Genomic DNA, 16,780 nt, shown 5'->3' with positions numbered 1-16,780 from the left:
TAAAAAAAAAATTGTTAAAAAAAAATTGGCCCACTTTTCTCGTGGGCGACTTCTTGAACCTTATTCTGGGATGTCTCACGAATGTGATTATGCAAAAATATCTCATGGGAATATTTTTCCCAACGAACCCGCCGTTCCCGCTTTGTCTAAATAAGTTATGTATTTCGAAAAAAAAGGCATTTTAGTGTAAGGTACATTCCATGTCAAATCACTCAGGCAAAAAATTTTGGATCTCCGATTTGTCTGAAAATTGGTATATAGCTTCTGCGGGACGTAAAAATAAAATATTTAAGGTCAAAAAATCTTCTTCTTTTTTTCTCAAAATGTTATTTTATGCGATTTTACAGTGATTTGGTGTTAATTTAAACAAATTTGCATTTTCTGTCGTAAAGTATCGATGAAAAACATAATATTTTAATAGAAAGGACTCAAAAATGTCATTATATGGCATTATAACAAGGTATGTATTTTGAATCAAAACAAGTTTTTGATCAAATTTTATAGTGTAAAAAACGTTAAAATACCGTTTTTTGCATTTTCCTCCCCAAAATACATTATCATCGATTTGGCTGAAAATTTGCCCACAGATAGCCAAAAGATAGGACTTTAAGTGGTTAGAAGGATTTGAATTATATTACAATACCAAAAAAGTTACATGCAGTAATATCAGACTCAAAAGTATATATTAGTCCAGTCGGGATAGCATTTGACCTTGAATGCCGAGCTGCCCAAAATTTTATTTTTCTGATCTTTAGGGGAGTCAATAGTAGCCTAAATTTAAAATCACGAATGAATTCCTCCGTTACGTTAGCATCCATCTTGATTTTAAAGGAGAACCTGGTCCTGGATTCCGTGCACTGTAGATATCTACAGTCGCCTTCTATCGATGTCAAGTGTCATGAAAATATTTGAATTTTTAGCTTTAATTGAATTATTTTCTAGTTTTGCTAGGTTATACTCTAATTGATGCTGAAGTGATACTTAGTAAAACAAGAAAATATTTGAATTAAAACTAAAAATTCAAATATTTTTATGACAATTGCCATCGACAGAAAGCGACTGTAGATATCTACAGTGCACGGAATCTACGCCCTGTTTTGCTCAATATCTCCGCCATTTTTAAATTTTCGACAAAAATGGTAGGAACTGAAATTGTTCCAAATAAATCGTATTTACAATTATTACAATTTCTTTTTAACAATTTTTGTCGTGAGGTCGATATTTTCGAGTTAATTGTACTTACAGTAGACGCCTATATTTTTGACTATAATATTGCATGTAACTTTTTTGGTATTGTAATATAATTCAAATCCTTCTCACCACTTAAAGTCATATGTTTTGTCTATCTGTGGGCAAATTTTCAGCCAAATCGATTATGATGTATTTTGGGAATGGAGAAAAATGTAAAAAACGGTATTTTAACGTTTTCTACACTATAAAATTTGATCAAAAGCTTGTTTTGAATCAAAGTAACTTGTTATAATGCCATATAATGACATTTTTGAGTCCCTTCTATTAAAATATTATGTTTTCCATTGATACTTTACGATAGAAAATGCAAATTTGTATAAATAAACACCAAATCACTGTCAAATCGCATAAAATAACATTTTGAGAAAAAAAGAAGAAGAAAATTTTTTGGCCTTAAATATCTTATTTTTACGTCCCGTAGAAGCTATATATCAATTTTCAGACAAATCGGAGGTCCAAAATTTTTTTTGTTCCAAAATTGAGTGATTTGAAATGGAATGGCCCGTAACTATGTATCACTTTTTTCAGGGATGATTAATAACATGAATACTTTATTATTTTTCTTATTTACTTGATTGTGATTAATTCAACCTTACTGATCAATAAGATTGAATAATTAGAAATCAATGCCGTTACGCATCTCTGATTGGAATTTGATATCAAATTGTAACATTACCAGGTTATGAGTTTCGTTTTCACTTATATTAATTACGGCGTACACGCGGCCGCTATTTATAACTTTAAAATTGACAGTTGGCTACATTTTGAGTATAGTCGAAAGGGAAATCGGTCAGAATGCGCAATATAGTGGCGGTATCAACGTTAAAAGAAATTTGACAAGCCGCTTTAAAGATAAGTTATTTAACTTGTAATTAGTCATTTTAGAACTTACAGTAGACACTTGGATATTAGTACAGTTAAAATAATTAGACGATAAATATTTCGCAAGAGAAATTAAACGTTTGTTTTTTCTAGTTTTAAGGACAAAAAAAGCAAGTTCATTAGCGAAACCGAACTCAAAATTATTTTGCACATTATATTTTAAACATTATTTAGTTTAAACACCTCATTTTTGTTGGTATAAAAAAATATACTAGTTTGTCTGGACTAACTTACGGTTATGTTGATATCCTAGAAGCTAGAAGACTTGGAATTCACACAATGTTGCCAAACTGAAGTTTGTTATATTCGGTTTAAATTTTCTAGCCGATTTCCGAACGTACAGCACGACCAAAATCACTTTGTAATTGAGATTTGAATTCGCACTGTGGTTGACGTTTGGTTTTGCCACATTTTCTGAATTTTATTTTGGTACCGTACAGTTATTTTACTTGGAGAGACGTTACCAAAATAAAATTCAGAAAAGGACATCGCACACATCTTATGGAAAATATGTCACTCAAATTCAATAAAATTTATACGAATAGATTCGTTTTAAATTAACGGTCAAATCTTATCATTGCGCCAACTCTTAATTATGATTAATTACGGCGCAAATTGCAATTAAAGTTTATCGAAATCACATTTTTGGAGTCAGTAAAACTGTCAGTTACAATCACTATTGCTCTGGGTGCTATTCAAAAGAGCTTAAACCCCGCTGGGCCTAAGCGGATTAGTGAAACTAATCCGCTGATTTATGGAGTACCGACAATTTGGGTATTATAAAATATTTTTTCTCTCTCTAACTTATGTAGGTATCCATTTGATTTCAGATTTATTTATATCAATTTCTGCTCTTATTATTGAAAATATGGAGTTGGCGCAATGATAAGATTTGACCGTTAATTTAAAACGAATCTATTCGTATAAATTTTATTGAATTTGAGTGACATTATATTTTCCATAAGATGTGTGCGATGTCCTTTGGGAAAACCGAACGTCAACACCAGTGCGCATTCAAATCTCAAATACAAAGTGAATTTGGTCTTGCTGTACTATACTCTTTATTCATACAAGTTTAGTTTGCCTGTGCAGTCCCAAATTGTGGTTGTTTGTTAGATTTTGCAGTCTTCTGGAAATGGTCTTTCACTGCTAGTTGTTTGATTTCACTTTTTTTTATTTTGTTATCATTCTTTAGCACAGACAGTTCTTTTATGTTTTGTTTTCTCCTATGATTGTTTTAAGGCCCTTTATTTCCGCGCTAACAAGATGTCTCTGTATGTTTTGTAGGTTTTATTTGGGGTGTGCAGTGGCGCACCCAGTGGGGGTTTTGAGGGTTAAAAACCACCCCCAGGCATATAAAAAAATATAAAGGATAGTAGGAAAATGTAACTTGTCTTTCACAAACTATACAAAATAATGTCGGTGCCCAAGCCCCGGAAAATTCTAAGTACGCCACTGAGGCTATGCATCATTAAAATTTCGCTTTTCAATTCTCTCTAATTCTCGTTTTCCAATATCTTTCCGAGCAATATAGAATAGCAGTTATTCGGACTTGTGACCAGAGACAATTTTAGATAGACCTGGCTAGTCATATGCCACTCAATGCATCGAGGTGTAACGTCGACATAGGATTGAGTGGTCTAGCCATTTTTGTCTGTCACATGCGCGGGATCGCTTGTAAGGTATTGTACCCTCGGAGATCGCTGGGAAAATTTACACTCAAATTAACAAATTTCAGTTTGGCAGCACTGTGTGAATGTTGATAGTAACATATCCCTTTTAAGATAAACAGAACTGTAATTTCAGTCCAGACAAATTAATTTATTTTTTTGCCAACAAAAATGAGATTTTCAACCAAATAATGTTTAAAATATGATGTGCAAAATAATTTTTTTCTATGGATGCTATACAATGTACAACTTCTCTCACTACTTACATACATTCAAAACGAACAATTCCTCATGCAGTGAGAAAAGTCGGCCATTGCAGTGAGAAATATTTTTTCTCACGGGTTCTCCTATGGTTTTCCATACATATCACCGTTTCCGTGGTAACATGCACAATACAAACACAATTAATTCTGTCAAAAAAATGTGTTGAAGCAAATCTTACCAGGAATAACCTTTCAAAACTGTTCAAAAATAACTGTTAATTAGAATTTTAAATAAATAACGTATATAAATTTTAAGAATATTAAATACCTACATGTATATGTATTGTGTTTCAATTTATCATATCATATTTAATTTTGAAGTTTGAACTCTTGACAAAACCGCATCCATAGAAAAAGTACAGTGTACAGCACATGAGAAAATGACATATTTCTCCCTCGCTTGATTTGCGGCCCTCGCCTCGTGCCTCGGCTCGTGCCAACAAACTTCTGCGCTCGTGAGAAATATGTCTTTTTTCTCACTTGTTGTACAATATACTATTAATTGGGTTCTGTTAATGAGCTTGCTTTTTTTGTCATTAAAGTAGAAAAAACTTTAAATTTCACTCATTAAATCGTTATCGTCCAATTATCGTCGTAATTATTTTAACTGTACTAATATCCGTTGACTAATTCTGAATGATTAATGGGTTGTTAAAACATTTTATCTGTAGTGGCTTCTGGGATGTCTTAAAAATATCGAATTTCATTGATAAAATGCGCATATCCCACCGATCTTCGCTTCGATCATACTCAATTTTGTTAGGAAAAGAACAAAAAATATCTTATATCAACTAAATGTCTTTTATCTTTAGATAATAACGAACCTCAAAAATTGTTTTACATAATATTAATCAAACTTCTTTTGAAGCATCATTTTCTTTTCGAATTTGGAAGCTATATAGAAAAAATCAACAAAGTTTGGATAGGTTAGTCCTTAGTTAAGATTTGCTGCGCATTTCCATTAAAGTATGGATACAACCACAATATAGATACATTATGTTTACTTTTATAAACATCCATAAGTGCTTTGCTGTTTATGTACTATCAGAATGCAAATACTTTTTCTTAAGGTGCGTCATATCCCGTATCAAAAAGATAAATATTGGCAAAATTACAGGATGTATCGACCGACACCTAAGTAACTCCATTTACGTAATCAAATGTCTTACTTTTTGTATTGTGAATCTTTTCACGGGAATTCTGCAATAAGCAAACAAAATGCACATCCGTGAATTACAAGCTTAAGTAATCAAGAGACGTCTTGTTTTTAATACCATACGTTTAGTTTTTGATTAGAGATACGCGACTGAAGGAAACGCTAAAATTGGCGACATTGCTTATGAGACTGAGTTGCATTATTGCCACTGTAGAATCGACGAATGACTAAATAAATCCGTGCGACGCGGGTGTGGGAAGCGGGGAAGCAGTGTTGCCATGTATGGCGTAACCGACCCATTAACTGTGAGATGAAATCGATAATCTATAAGGCCAGTATAAGACTAATACATCAGAAACACGACCCAGCGCAGTCAAAACACAGATAATGCTACTTACTTACTTTCCGTGTCCGGAACACCAACAACTTTAAATTCTGTATTTCCAATGGTTGTCCACATAGGTAGCCGTGTCATTTGCTGAAATTAAGTCTTCTTCTGTGCAGGTCTGTCTCATCTCTGTGCATGATAGTAGATGCCGGCTGGTCTGAACCGCGCCACAGTCGCAGGTATCGTCCTCCTGGTATCCCCATTTTTTCAGGTTACTAGCACAACGTGAAACGCCGGTTTTAGTCTGTTTAGCGCTTTCCAAGTCGGATACGGTAAATTGTGTCCAGCAGCCATTTCCTCTGAGGGAGGGAAATGTGTCGCGGTAGCTGACGCTTGCCATAGGTGTATTCGGCGCGTCTCTGGCGCTTCGGGGATGGATATTGATGTTTTCAGGAAGCTTTTCCGAGATCTTAGTCTGCTTGGCTGAGTTTGGTGGTCATATAAGGGGTGTCTTCGGTCCGTCTCCTGCTTTTTTCGTTCTACCTCTGACGTGACCTTCCTCCTGATAGGTGGTGGAGCAATTCCAGCTATGGAGTATATCTCTTCGATAGGTGTCGGTTTCAGGCAACCCGATATTATACGAACCGTTTCATTTAGAGCCACGTCGACGTTCTTTGCGAAAAACATAATGCCAAGGCAGAAGTGCGGAGAGTGTGTGGTTGTGCTCCCCATTTTGTATTAGTTAGCTTGCGGATGATACTATTTCTGGCACTTACTTTCTTCTTGACATCTTGACAGTGGTATCGGTAAGACAGAGTTCTATCCAGACGGACGCCAATGTATTTTGGCGTCTCGTTGTATTCCAGCATCTGACCACGCCATTCCACCTCCAGCGGCCTTCGGGCATGCTTGTTTCTCAGGTGGAAAGCACATATGTACCTGGTTTTTGTGGGATTGTGTTTCAGCTGGTTTTTATCGTAGTATAGAGCTAAGTCTCCCAGGGCATCTGTCAGTTTCACTTAGACTTCATTGAAGGTTCTTCCGTGAGCTGCCACAGCTGTATCATCAGCGTAAATAAATTGCCTTGTTTGTTGGTGTATGGGTTGGTCGTTGGTGTATATGTTGTATAGAATCGGCGCGAGGACACTTATCTGTGGTAGCCCATTTTTTTGGTCCCTTCACCGACCTTTCTTGGACTGGAGCGTTACGTAGAAGCGTCTATTCTGGAGGAGACATCTCACTAACCTTGTCAGTCGGAAATCCTTTGTAGTTTCGTAGAGTTTTGCGAGTAGCCGTTGATGGTTAACTGTGTCATAGGCGGCAGTTAGGTCTATGAACGCTACTCCTGTTATTTCTTTCCGTTCAAAACCATCTTCAATATGTTGGGTGAGATTAAGAATTTGACTGCAGCAGCACTTTCCGGGTCTGAATCCTGTTTGTTATGGAATAATTTTAGTCTCCACATATTCAGCGATCCGGCTCAGTATCATTCTTTCAATGGCCTTGAAAAGGTGGCACAAGAGAGACAGGTCTAAAACTCTTTGTATCCGCCGGATCCTTCCCTGGTTTTAAGAGGGCTACCACTCTAGCTTTCCTCCAGATTTTGGGGATTTGTAATGTACGGATGCAGCAATTCATCATTTTTACGAGCCACTCTACGGTTTTCCAGATAACGCTGGAAACAGCAGAAATAAGAATATATGAAACACTCAACAATACTCGTAATAAGTAAACAACAGAATATAAAACCGTCTCTATACGTAAATAATACCAAACTTGACCAAGTTAATCAAATTGCTTACCTTGGATATCAGTTAAATTGTAACGCAGAGAGTCACGGTGTAGTTAGATCCAGGATGAAGCAGGCCACAGCCGCTTTTAGAAAGATGTCCAAAGTATTATGTAACAGACCAGCATTGAGGATCTGCCTACTTCACTGCTACGTGTTCTTGGTGTTACTTTATGATGTCGAGTCATGGACTGTGAATAAAATCGACCTAAATCACCTTGAGGTTTTCTAAATGTGGTGCTATAGAAAGATTTTAAAGTTTCTTAGGTGGAAAAAATTCGAAACTCCACAATACTAGAATGTCTCTGGAAGACTACTGATATTATAACAGCATCAAGAAGAGAAAGCTGGAGTATTTCGGACATGTCATGAGAGGTCCCAAATATAGGTTGCTACAAAATATCACGCAAGGAAAAATAGCAGGCAAACGCAGTCCAGGACGAAGAAGAACCTCATGGTTGAAGAACTTGCGAGATTGGTATTGTGTTGATACAAGCATGCTATTTAGGGTGGCACTGAATAAAATTAAGATAGCTATGATGGTAACCAACGTTCTGAAAGAACATGGTTCATAAAGAAGTGTGATTACATAATCTTTGGTAGGTACTCTCGCGTAAATCGCACAAATAAACGTACGATTTTACAAATAATACATACGCTGCGTTACATAACTTTTATGGGTTTTTACTAGTGAGGAACATCAAACGGAAGGAAGTAAGGTTGATTACCTCATAATAAAACCACTCCACCCTGAATACACCGATCAAATTGACCCAATTTATTGTTTACATGGTAACGAGAGCACCGTCGATGTTTGAATTCAATTATCTCACAGATATTTATTATACTTTGCTTAATTTATATATCTGTAGTTTTATAGTAACATACGTAATGTGCTAGTAAACCAGCTAATTTTTTTAAATGTTGCAAGGTGTGTTCTTTTGTTATTTTCAAGGTTTATAAATGCGAGTTAGAAGGATAACGTACTCAATGTCCTAACCCAGTAATTATGATAAAAGATTGTTATTTTTAACAATATCCAGGTGATCAATTATTCCAGTATTAGCCCTCAGTGGAATCGACACAAATATTTCTTCTTCCAGCGCATATCAGTAACCGAATGTAGGTAACTGGAATGAAAATGGAAACATAATTAATTAGGGGATGAGCAAATAAAAAGTAAAAGCTATCTTTTCATCTTTATTGTACCGAGAAGAATTATTTAAACTGACTTAAAATTCTAACAAATCAACAAAATAATAATAGTAAGTGATCAAATTAAGATCAGTCACAAAATTTTAAGTTTTTCACATTTGTTCGAAAGTTTTATAGTAAAATCATAATGCTACTACACAGTTAAGGTATGCCAATATGTTTTGTCACTAATAACTTTACTTTTTTGACGTTAACAGGTCTAGTACTGTCATTTGTGTTAAATTATGTCACACATTATGATTAATTTGCATTTGGAGGTTAAAATTGGATTGGCTTATTTTTGAAAGAATAATATCGTTTTTTCTATGTAGTATGTTTTAATAATGTATTAGTGGTGATTGTGAGTGAAAAAAAAACTCAGTTTTAATTTTAAAAACATTTTTCAAAAATATCGATTTTTGAGAATAAAATCATAGTGGGTGAGGCTAAAGACGTCCCTGGAACTAAAATAGTCGAGATAAAGACACTTTTATTGAATGCAAAGCTCTCTCAAACGTCAGATGGCTCAACAGTGTCAAGTAGCGCAAGCAACAGTGAGCAATATCAAGAAAAAAATTGATACTAACAAATCCCTGACTGATCAACGAGCCCAAAAATGCGGTCGAAAGAGTGACGCTACACCCAGAGATTAGAGAAAAATGAGGGATATCTTCGTAAACAACAGAAAGAAATCACGAAAAATCCTTACGGGACTTCTAGTGAAGCTGGGATGTCAGTTTCTGACAGGCGAAACAAGGGGGTGGTTTTGGGGGTTATAACCCCCCCCCCCCTTTTGGATGTACTTTGAGCTCTATACGCTTAACACCATTATTATTCCATACACCCTAGAGACCTTCAACTAGATGTAACCCCCCCTCCCCTTAGAATCATCCTGGTTACACCTCTGGTTTCTGACATGACAGTCCGCAGAAGGCTTGCTGAGCAAGGTTTCAAATCTTGCCGCCCTGCCAAAAACCAAAGTTGACTCCCGCAATGATAAAACAGACTGCAATGGGCTAAAGAACACCAATTGTCCAATTTTGGTCAACCATCAGTTTGTCCAATTTAAGAACAAATCTGTATTTAACTCGATGATTGGTAAACTAAAAGTCATAACAATTTCGAATGCACGTCATAGATTGAATGACATCATAACCCACCGGTGCAAACTTGACGGTGCAAACTTGACGACAAACAAATTCAACAAATTTTTCCTCGTATATTATGAATTTATGAATAGTTTTTTCGCTGCCGTTAAGTTTAACAGGAAAGCGCTGTTGCCAAATAAAAAACATACCAAAGCAGCTACCGCATACAGCAAATTTTACTTGTGTTTTTCGGTTAATGTGCTCAATTTTCTGAATTTCCATTATACTTATGAGCTGAGCCCATCAGAATCAAAACCTGCTAAATCCAAATGTTTCGTTTTGCTAAATCCGAACTAAAAGTACAAATTTCTGAAGATGTGAGGGGCATGCAGAAAAATTAGTGTGCCATTTTATGATATTCATCGATGCCCCTTTGATTGAGAAATGCTGGATACTTTCTGGAAAATGTACATTTTTAATGTTTTTTTTAGCCTCCTGACAAAATTTCAAAACATGGACTTAGCAGGTTTTGATTCTAGGGCCTCAAATATAGAAGCATTTTGTCTACTTAATAAAAAATAATTGTATTACTTTTGAATTTGTACCAACTTATTACTCTATTTACCATTACTAAATGCATATTTCTTTGTTACAGGCTGAATCCGAAGTTGCCGCCCTCAACCGTCGTATCCAATTGTTAGAAGAAGACTTGGAACGTTCAGAAGAACGTTTAGCCACTGCCACCGCCAAATTGGCTGAAGCCTCACAGGCAGCCGATGAAAGCGAAAGGTTTGTTTCCCGATCACCTTCCCTATCCCACCAAAAACATCCCTTACTCATTTTTTGAAGTGTTTGCTTCTTAGCGCACTAACATTCTTGTAGATAATATACGATGTGATAAATTAAAACTACAAATGATACGTCATCAGTTATCAATAGATGCAAAACAACGAAAACATAGAAAATGTGATTTCATTTAATAAGATCTGTCGGTTCAGGTTGTAGTACTAAGTATTATGTATGTTATGTAGAACAAATTTTCAAAAAGCCATATCGGGACTTTTTTTATTTACATATTTTGTCATAAGACTTGCTAGATTTCTAGATTGATCTTGTTCTAAAATTGAAATTTCGTCAAGCATCGTCTATTGGAAAGTAATCGCCAATTATACACTTTATTTGAAGTTTTCAAACAGATGCAGCTATAAGGAATCAATTTCAGTATAACTGTGTTGTCAATAATTATAATTAATATTACCTTATTGCCAAACACAGGATTCGAAAAAAATGAATGCAGTATAGCATTGGACCAACATTTTGCGCCTACCCCCTTAGGAAGTAATTATTATTAATTTATATCTCTGAAAAAATCCTAATTGTATGATTTCTCTCTCTTCTCGCATCTTTTTTGTTCATTAGTTGATGTTTATTTAAATTTTGACCCCTTAAATATATAATGAACGGTATTTGTGTTAAATAATAATGTATTAGCGGTTTCTATATATTTTTTATTATGTGACTACCAATTTTCTTTGTTTTTCATAAATTAAATGTCTCTCCCCGTATCAATTTAATATTTCGTTGGTTTGAAAGAACACTGTCACAAGTCGAAAAGTTCTAATTTTCTGGAGGGTCAATCCAAGCCAAGTGGTCCAAAGATGGTTGCTTGACTATTTTTAATATTTTTTATTTTTCTACCTTTGAAACTTCAGTCTATAGAGAGTACAAAATTGTATTCATTTTATTTTTAACCCCTTAAGAAGTAATTATTATTAATTTATATCTCTGAAAAAATCTTAATTGTATTATTTATTTCTCTCTCTTCTCGCATCTTTTTTGTTCATTAGTTGATGTTTATTTAAATTTTGACCCCTTAAATATATAATGAACGGTATTTGTGTTAAATAATAATGTATTGGCGGTTTATATATATTTTTTATTATGTGACTACCAATTCTTTGTTTTTCATAAATTAAATGTCTCTCCCCGTATCAATTTAATATTTTGTTGGTTTGAAAGAACACTGTCACAAGTCGAAAAGTTCTAATTTTCTGGAGGGTCAATCCAAGCCAAGTGGTCCAAAGGTGGTTGCTTGACTATTTTTAATTTTTTTTATTTTTCTACCTTTGAAACTTCAGTCTATAGAGAGTACAAAATTGTATTCATTTTATTTTTAAAAAATATATTTTGCCTATGACGGCCACTTTTGTTAAAGCGTATCGATCATTTTCGCGGAAAACATGGCTTCGCTCTTTAGCCAATATTTTCACTGAGGTTTGTCCTAGAACGATAAATCAAAAACAAAACTTTTTAGAAAAGTGTGCTCTAAAAAAAGCGGACTATAGCATTATTTAATTTCAAACTACCCTTAAGGCCTTAAATGAACCTCAAAGTTTGAAAAGGTAAACTGATAAAATGCAATTTTCAGTATTTTTTGAACATTTCCATTAGTTTATGCTTGCTTATCTTTGTGTGGTTTCTCAATGTGCCTCTAGTAAGTTGTTGTTCCATCGTTTTCGTGGTCTTCCCACTGATCGTCTCTGTTGTCATATTCCATTCTAATCTTCTGTTTCTTACCCAGTTATTAATGTTATCCACCTTGCATCTCCGTCGTATATCTGTACTTCTAGCTCTGTCCCATAGAGTCTTACCACCGATTTTTCGAAGGGTTTTCATCTCCGCTGTTTCGAGCGGATCTTTTTGTCCTCTCAGTGTCGGGTCGTGTTTCTGCTGCGTATGTCATTATTGGTCATTCTGTCTTTCATTTTTTTCCGATATTTTTATTTATCCATATTGTGTCATTCAGGCAACCTGCGGCTCTGTTTACTCTATTCACTTGATCTTCCACTTCTGTTTCGAGCCTTCCATAGCTAGATAGTGTGATGCCTAGATATTTAAACTCTCATCACTTTTTCTATTACCTGGCCTTCCAGCTCCAATTTACATCTTATTGGATTTGCTGTTATAACCATAAATTTTGTCTTTTTTGGGGAAATTAACATGTTGAATTTTCTGGAGGTTATGTTAAATTGATGCAGCATACGTTGTAAATCATCTTCACATAATAGTGATAATTCAAATAACAGAAGAAAATTGACAATATCTGTATATTTTACTAGATTCCCACATATTTGTAGAATCTGTTTTGTAGTTTTATGTAATCACATCGTATATTAAATAAGTTCAGGTGACATTTTTGGGATTATTCCATAATTTTTATATCGTAGGTACCAAAGAATTTTCACATCACAATTTATCACGCGACTATTTTAAAATTTTCTATGGAAATCAATTTTATTTATTTAAGTATTTGTATAGTTAGTCCTGTCGCCAGGGGGGGTACAACGGCCTCGTTAATTCAGATGGACTTACTCAAGTTTTTTTTATGTATTTTGACCCGTAGAACACGAATTTTTTGGGTAACAGTTGATCCGGATGTCGATAAGATTGTTATAGACCAAGAACTTGAGGAATCAAATAACAGCGATTTTTGGCAAAACAAAACAATATTTTGTATTTTTTTGGGCCATTTTAAGTAAAAAATATTTCTACAAGTTTTTTCGTAGGATGCACAGTTTTCGAGATAAACGCGGTTGAACTTTAAAAAAATCGAAAAATTGCAATTTTTGAACCCGAATAACTTTTGATTAAAAAATAAAATAGCAAGTCTGCTTACCGCATTTGAAAGTTTAAGTCAAATTATATCGGTTTTGATTATTTGCATTGGTAAAAATTTATTTTTTTATTGTTTAACAAAGCTATAAACACGTAGGGTTTCCCGTGCTTTTACATGCGTTTTAACGCATGTAACGTAGAAATAGTCTTGATTGCACTAGTACCTATTCTACCTACTCGTTCGATTTTAAATGAGAAATCATAGAAACATCACTCACGCACTAGTTGTTTGTAGCTTTGTTTAGCAATAACACAATAAATTTTTAGCAATGCAAATAATCAAAACCGACATAATTTGACTTGAACTTTCAAAGGCGCTAAGCAGAATTGCTATTTTATTTTTTAATCAAAAGTTATTCGGGTTTAAAAATTGCAGTTTTTCGATTTTTTGAAAGTTCAACCGCGTTTATCTCGAAAACTGTGCATCCTACTAAAAAACTTGTAGAAATATTTTTTGCTTAAAATGACCCAAAAAATACAAAATATTGTTTTGTTTTGCCAAAAATCGCTGTTATTTGATTCCTCAAGTTCTTGGTCTATAACAATCTTATCGACATCCGGATCAACTGTTACCCAAAAAATTCGTGTTCTACGGGTCAAAATACATAAAAAAAATTTGGGTAAGTCCATCTGAATTAACGAGGCCGTTGTACCCCCCCTGGCGACAGGACTAAGTACTTTAATATAGTAATAAATCAATAGATTAAACATCAATTATATCAATAATTGTGATGGATATGTCATTATGATAACAGTTTACATACCGTTAAGGGTCGATTCTCGCTATAGTAAATCCCTATTCGGTCAAAATTGCTGTTTTTCTTAATTAAAAAAGATGAACATCTAAAATCAAGCATGTAGACCTAGCTGCAAGACTAATAGAGAACAACATTCAAATAAATTCTTTGATTCCTATTAGAATTTGCAAAATGTCGACTTAATAGACTGACAGGTCATTTTGTGTACGTTAAACATAATGTACTTTACATTTTTTGAATGCAACACCATCCTAATTTACAGTGTCATCATCTTATGAACGTCTTTCAAACGGCATTCAACAGGTAGCAACGCCATTCATTGCTTTGGAATATATAACAAGAGGGCAATAAAAAACGAATCAAACCGTTGTCCTAAATAAAAGATACTAAACAAATCGTCTCAATTAAGGTCAGAACTTCGTTTCGTATTTGTAACCATTCCTAGAAATAATACTTTTTTACATGCATGATCGTTTCTTTCTCTATTCTCAAAACCTTAAAAAGTAAAAAGCTATTTTTGTTGACCTTGTTATAAAGACGAATTTGAAATTTAAATTCAACAATGTAGTCAGAAGTGAATTCCGTTATGGGAGAGTCTGTTCTCGTGGTTTTCGTTTGGACGTGCTGAAAATGTTTATTGTTTATTATAGAACAAACGAAAATGTACTATACTTAGGAATCATTTGTGTCCATTGGTCATTTCGTACTAAAACTACGATTGTTGCAAGATACAAGTTTGGCATAAATATGCAACATAAAAAAAGAACTGAAACGTCTATTGCAACAAAGAATTTGAACGAAATTAGTTCATTGCATACTGAAAGAAATACTTTATAATAGATTAAAATCGTATTAATGATATCATATTCCTAGTTTGAATCAACCATAAGATGTGGAAGCGTATGTATTAAGATTAAGCACATTTCGCAAACCTGAAACTTTTGGGCAAAATGAATCTCCGGCTCAATCTTCCACAAACGGTTAAAAAAAATTAACGACAAATGAATCCCGGTAGACGCCAACTGTTATATTTGGAATGAAACTGGAAAAAGGACTACAAACATTTGAAAAAATGACCATAAGAGAAATATTCTATACTTCTCCGGCGTTTGGAAAAAAGCTATGGATACAGCTATCAATTTTTACTCCCATCTGCCGACATTTCTTGTTGCAGTTTTTTAGCGTTTGATCTGCATAAAGTTTAAATAAGGTTGGTGATAAGCAGCATCCTTGTCGAAGTCCTTTATCATCTCTAAAAGTTTTGAGTAGTTTTGTCGGACTTTTATTCTATATTCATTGTCTTTGTAAAGTGATTTTAGAACGTTTATGTAGGCGTTATCTACTCGGTGATTTTTCATTGCTTTCCATAGGTTTTTGACTGGTACACTATCGTAGGCCTTTCAGAGGTGCCCGAATATATTGTGGACTTCAATAAAACATTGAAGCTAACTTTACAAAACAATGTATGGTGTTCTCTATACTAATGTGCCATAGTGAAGATTCTTATTTACATAAGAAACAGGGTACTTGCTCATAAATTAAAAACCTATAAAAATATTTTTTGAATTGGTCCAAACAAGAAATATTCGAAAACAGTGCACAATCTTCTCTTACAGAGTAGACATAACTCATTTATCCTTTTATGATTTTGTAATTTATTGCTACACTATTAAAAATCTTTGTATGTCCCTCTTTAAAGACCTTTTGTGCCAAATGTCAAGCTTTTATGACTTGTATAATATAAAAACGTTGTTTTAAATTACCTCGGTTCTTTTCATGGCCGTGATACAAAAATGACATGTCCCATCAAGACCATTGTTCCATTTTTACATATATTTTATCTACACAATTGACCATTATTTTGTTATTTATTTAAAGATCTGTAATCTATGCGATCTATTGCAGTCCACTCTCATTTTGTTTCTTCGTTTAGGTAAATCTGTTCAGAATTAATCTCTTTTTCAGTCTCTAATTTCTATATTAGATGATTCTTGATTGGAGGTATCAATGTTTATTTGACTGATCGTGATATTATCTGTCTATCTTTTTCGTTATACAGAGTGTTACAACGAAAATTTGACCCCACCCCCAGTAACTCGGAAACCAATAGTTTCTTCGGAATTCTCTATTTTTTTTTAATTTGCGGAATAACTTTAATGATAATTTTGGATTTAACTAATCTATAATAGATTTGTTAAGTCGTAACCTATCTCTGTGTGGCTTTGATGACTGTTTTCTGCCCCAGCTACGATTATTAACCAGATCAACACGATCGTCGAATGTGAGTGGATCAATACACTTGCGATCAAATTTGCACAATCGGCACTGTTGTACAAACCACTGTATAGGGTATAGTTTTGCTTGGCGAGTGATCACGTAAATGTGCATGAAGATAAAATTTATATGTATCTACACAATAGGACAAGTATAAAGAATGTCCGAAAATGAGAGATAGTGTATAACATAAGTTGCTGGATACAAATATGAGTACTCTTACCTGTAATTTAGGAATATCTTTAACACTAAGCGTGTGCTCACTACGGAGACCAGATGGTATCCTAGCCTAGAGCATAGTATCCTACTCTTCATATTCGTGAATTCTGGCATTCAAAATAATGCATTTATTTTACATAGCGATCGATAATATAAGGTTTGTTCGTAGTACGATCCAAACGATCAGCAACCGTTGCCAACCATCAGACGCATGCGCAGTTACCAGTTAGCGC

The 16,780-nt window shown here is 34.3% G+C and overlaps 1 protein-coding gene across 26 annotated transcripts in view; it reads left to right on the top strand.

The window, feature by feature from the left end:
* The window catches only part of LOC126889414 (tropomyosin-2), a 174,604-nt gene that overhangs the window by 84,642 nt on the left and 73,182 nt on the right, over positions 1 to 16,780 (top strand). For all 26 annotated transcript variants that reach the window (XM_050657698.1, XM_050657696.1, XM_050657686.1 and 23 more), the window contains one exon: positions 10,277 to 10,410. In XM_050657698.1, coding sequence (XP_050513655.1) covers positions 10,277 to 10,410 — 134 coding nt within the window. The remainder of the gene's footprint in view (positions 1 to 10,276; positions 10,411 to 16,780) is intronic.

Source organism: Diabrotica virgifera, chromosome 8, assembly GCF_917563875.1.
Source record: "Diabrotica virgifera virgifera chromosome 8, PGI_DIABVI_V3a".
NCBI lineage: Eukaryota > Metazoa > Arthropoda > Insecta > Coleoptera > Chrysomelidae > Diabrotica > Diabrotica virgifera.
This window is presented reverse-complemented; position numbering and strand designations above follow the sequence as displayed.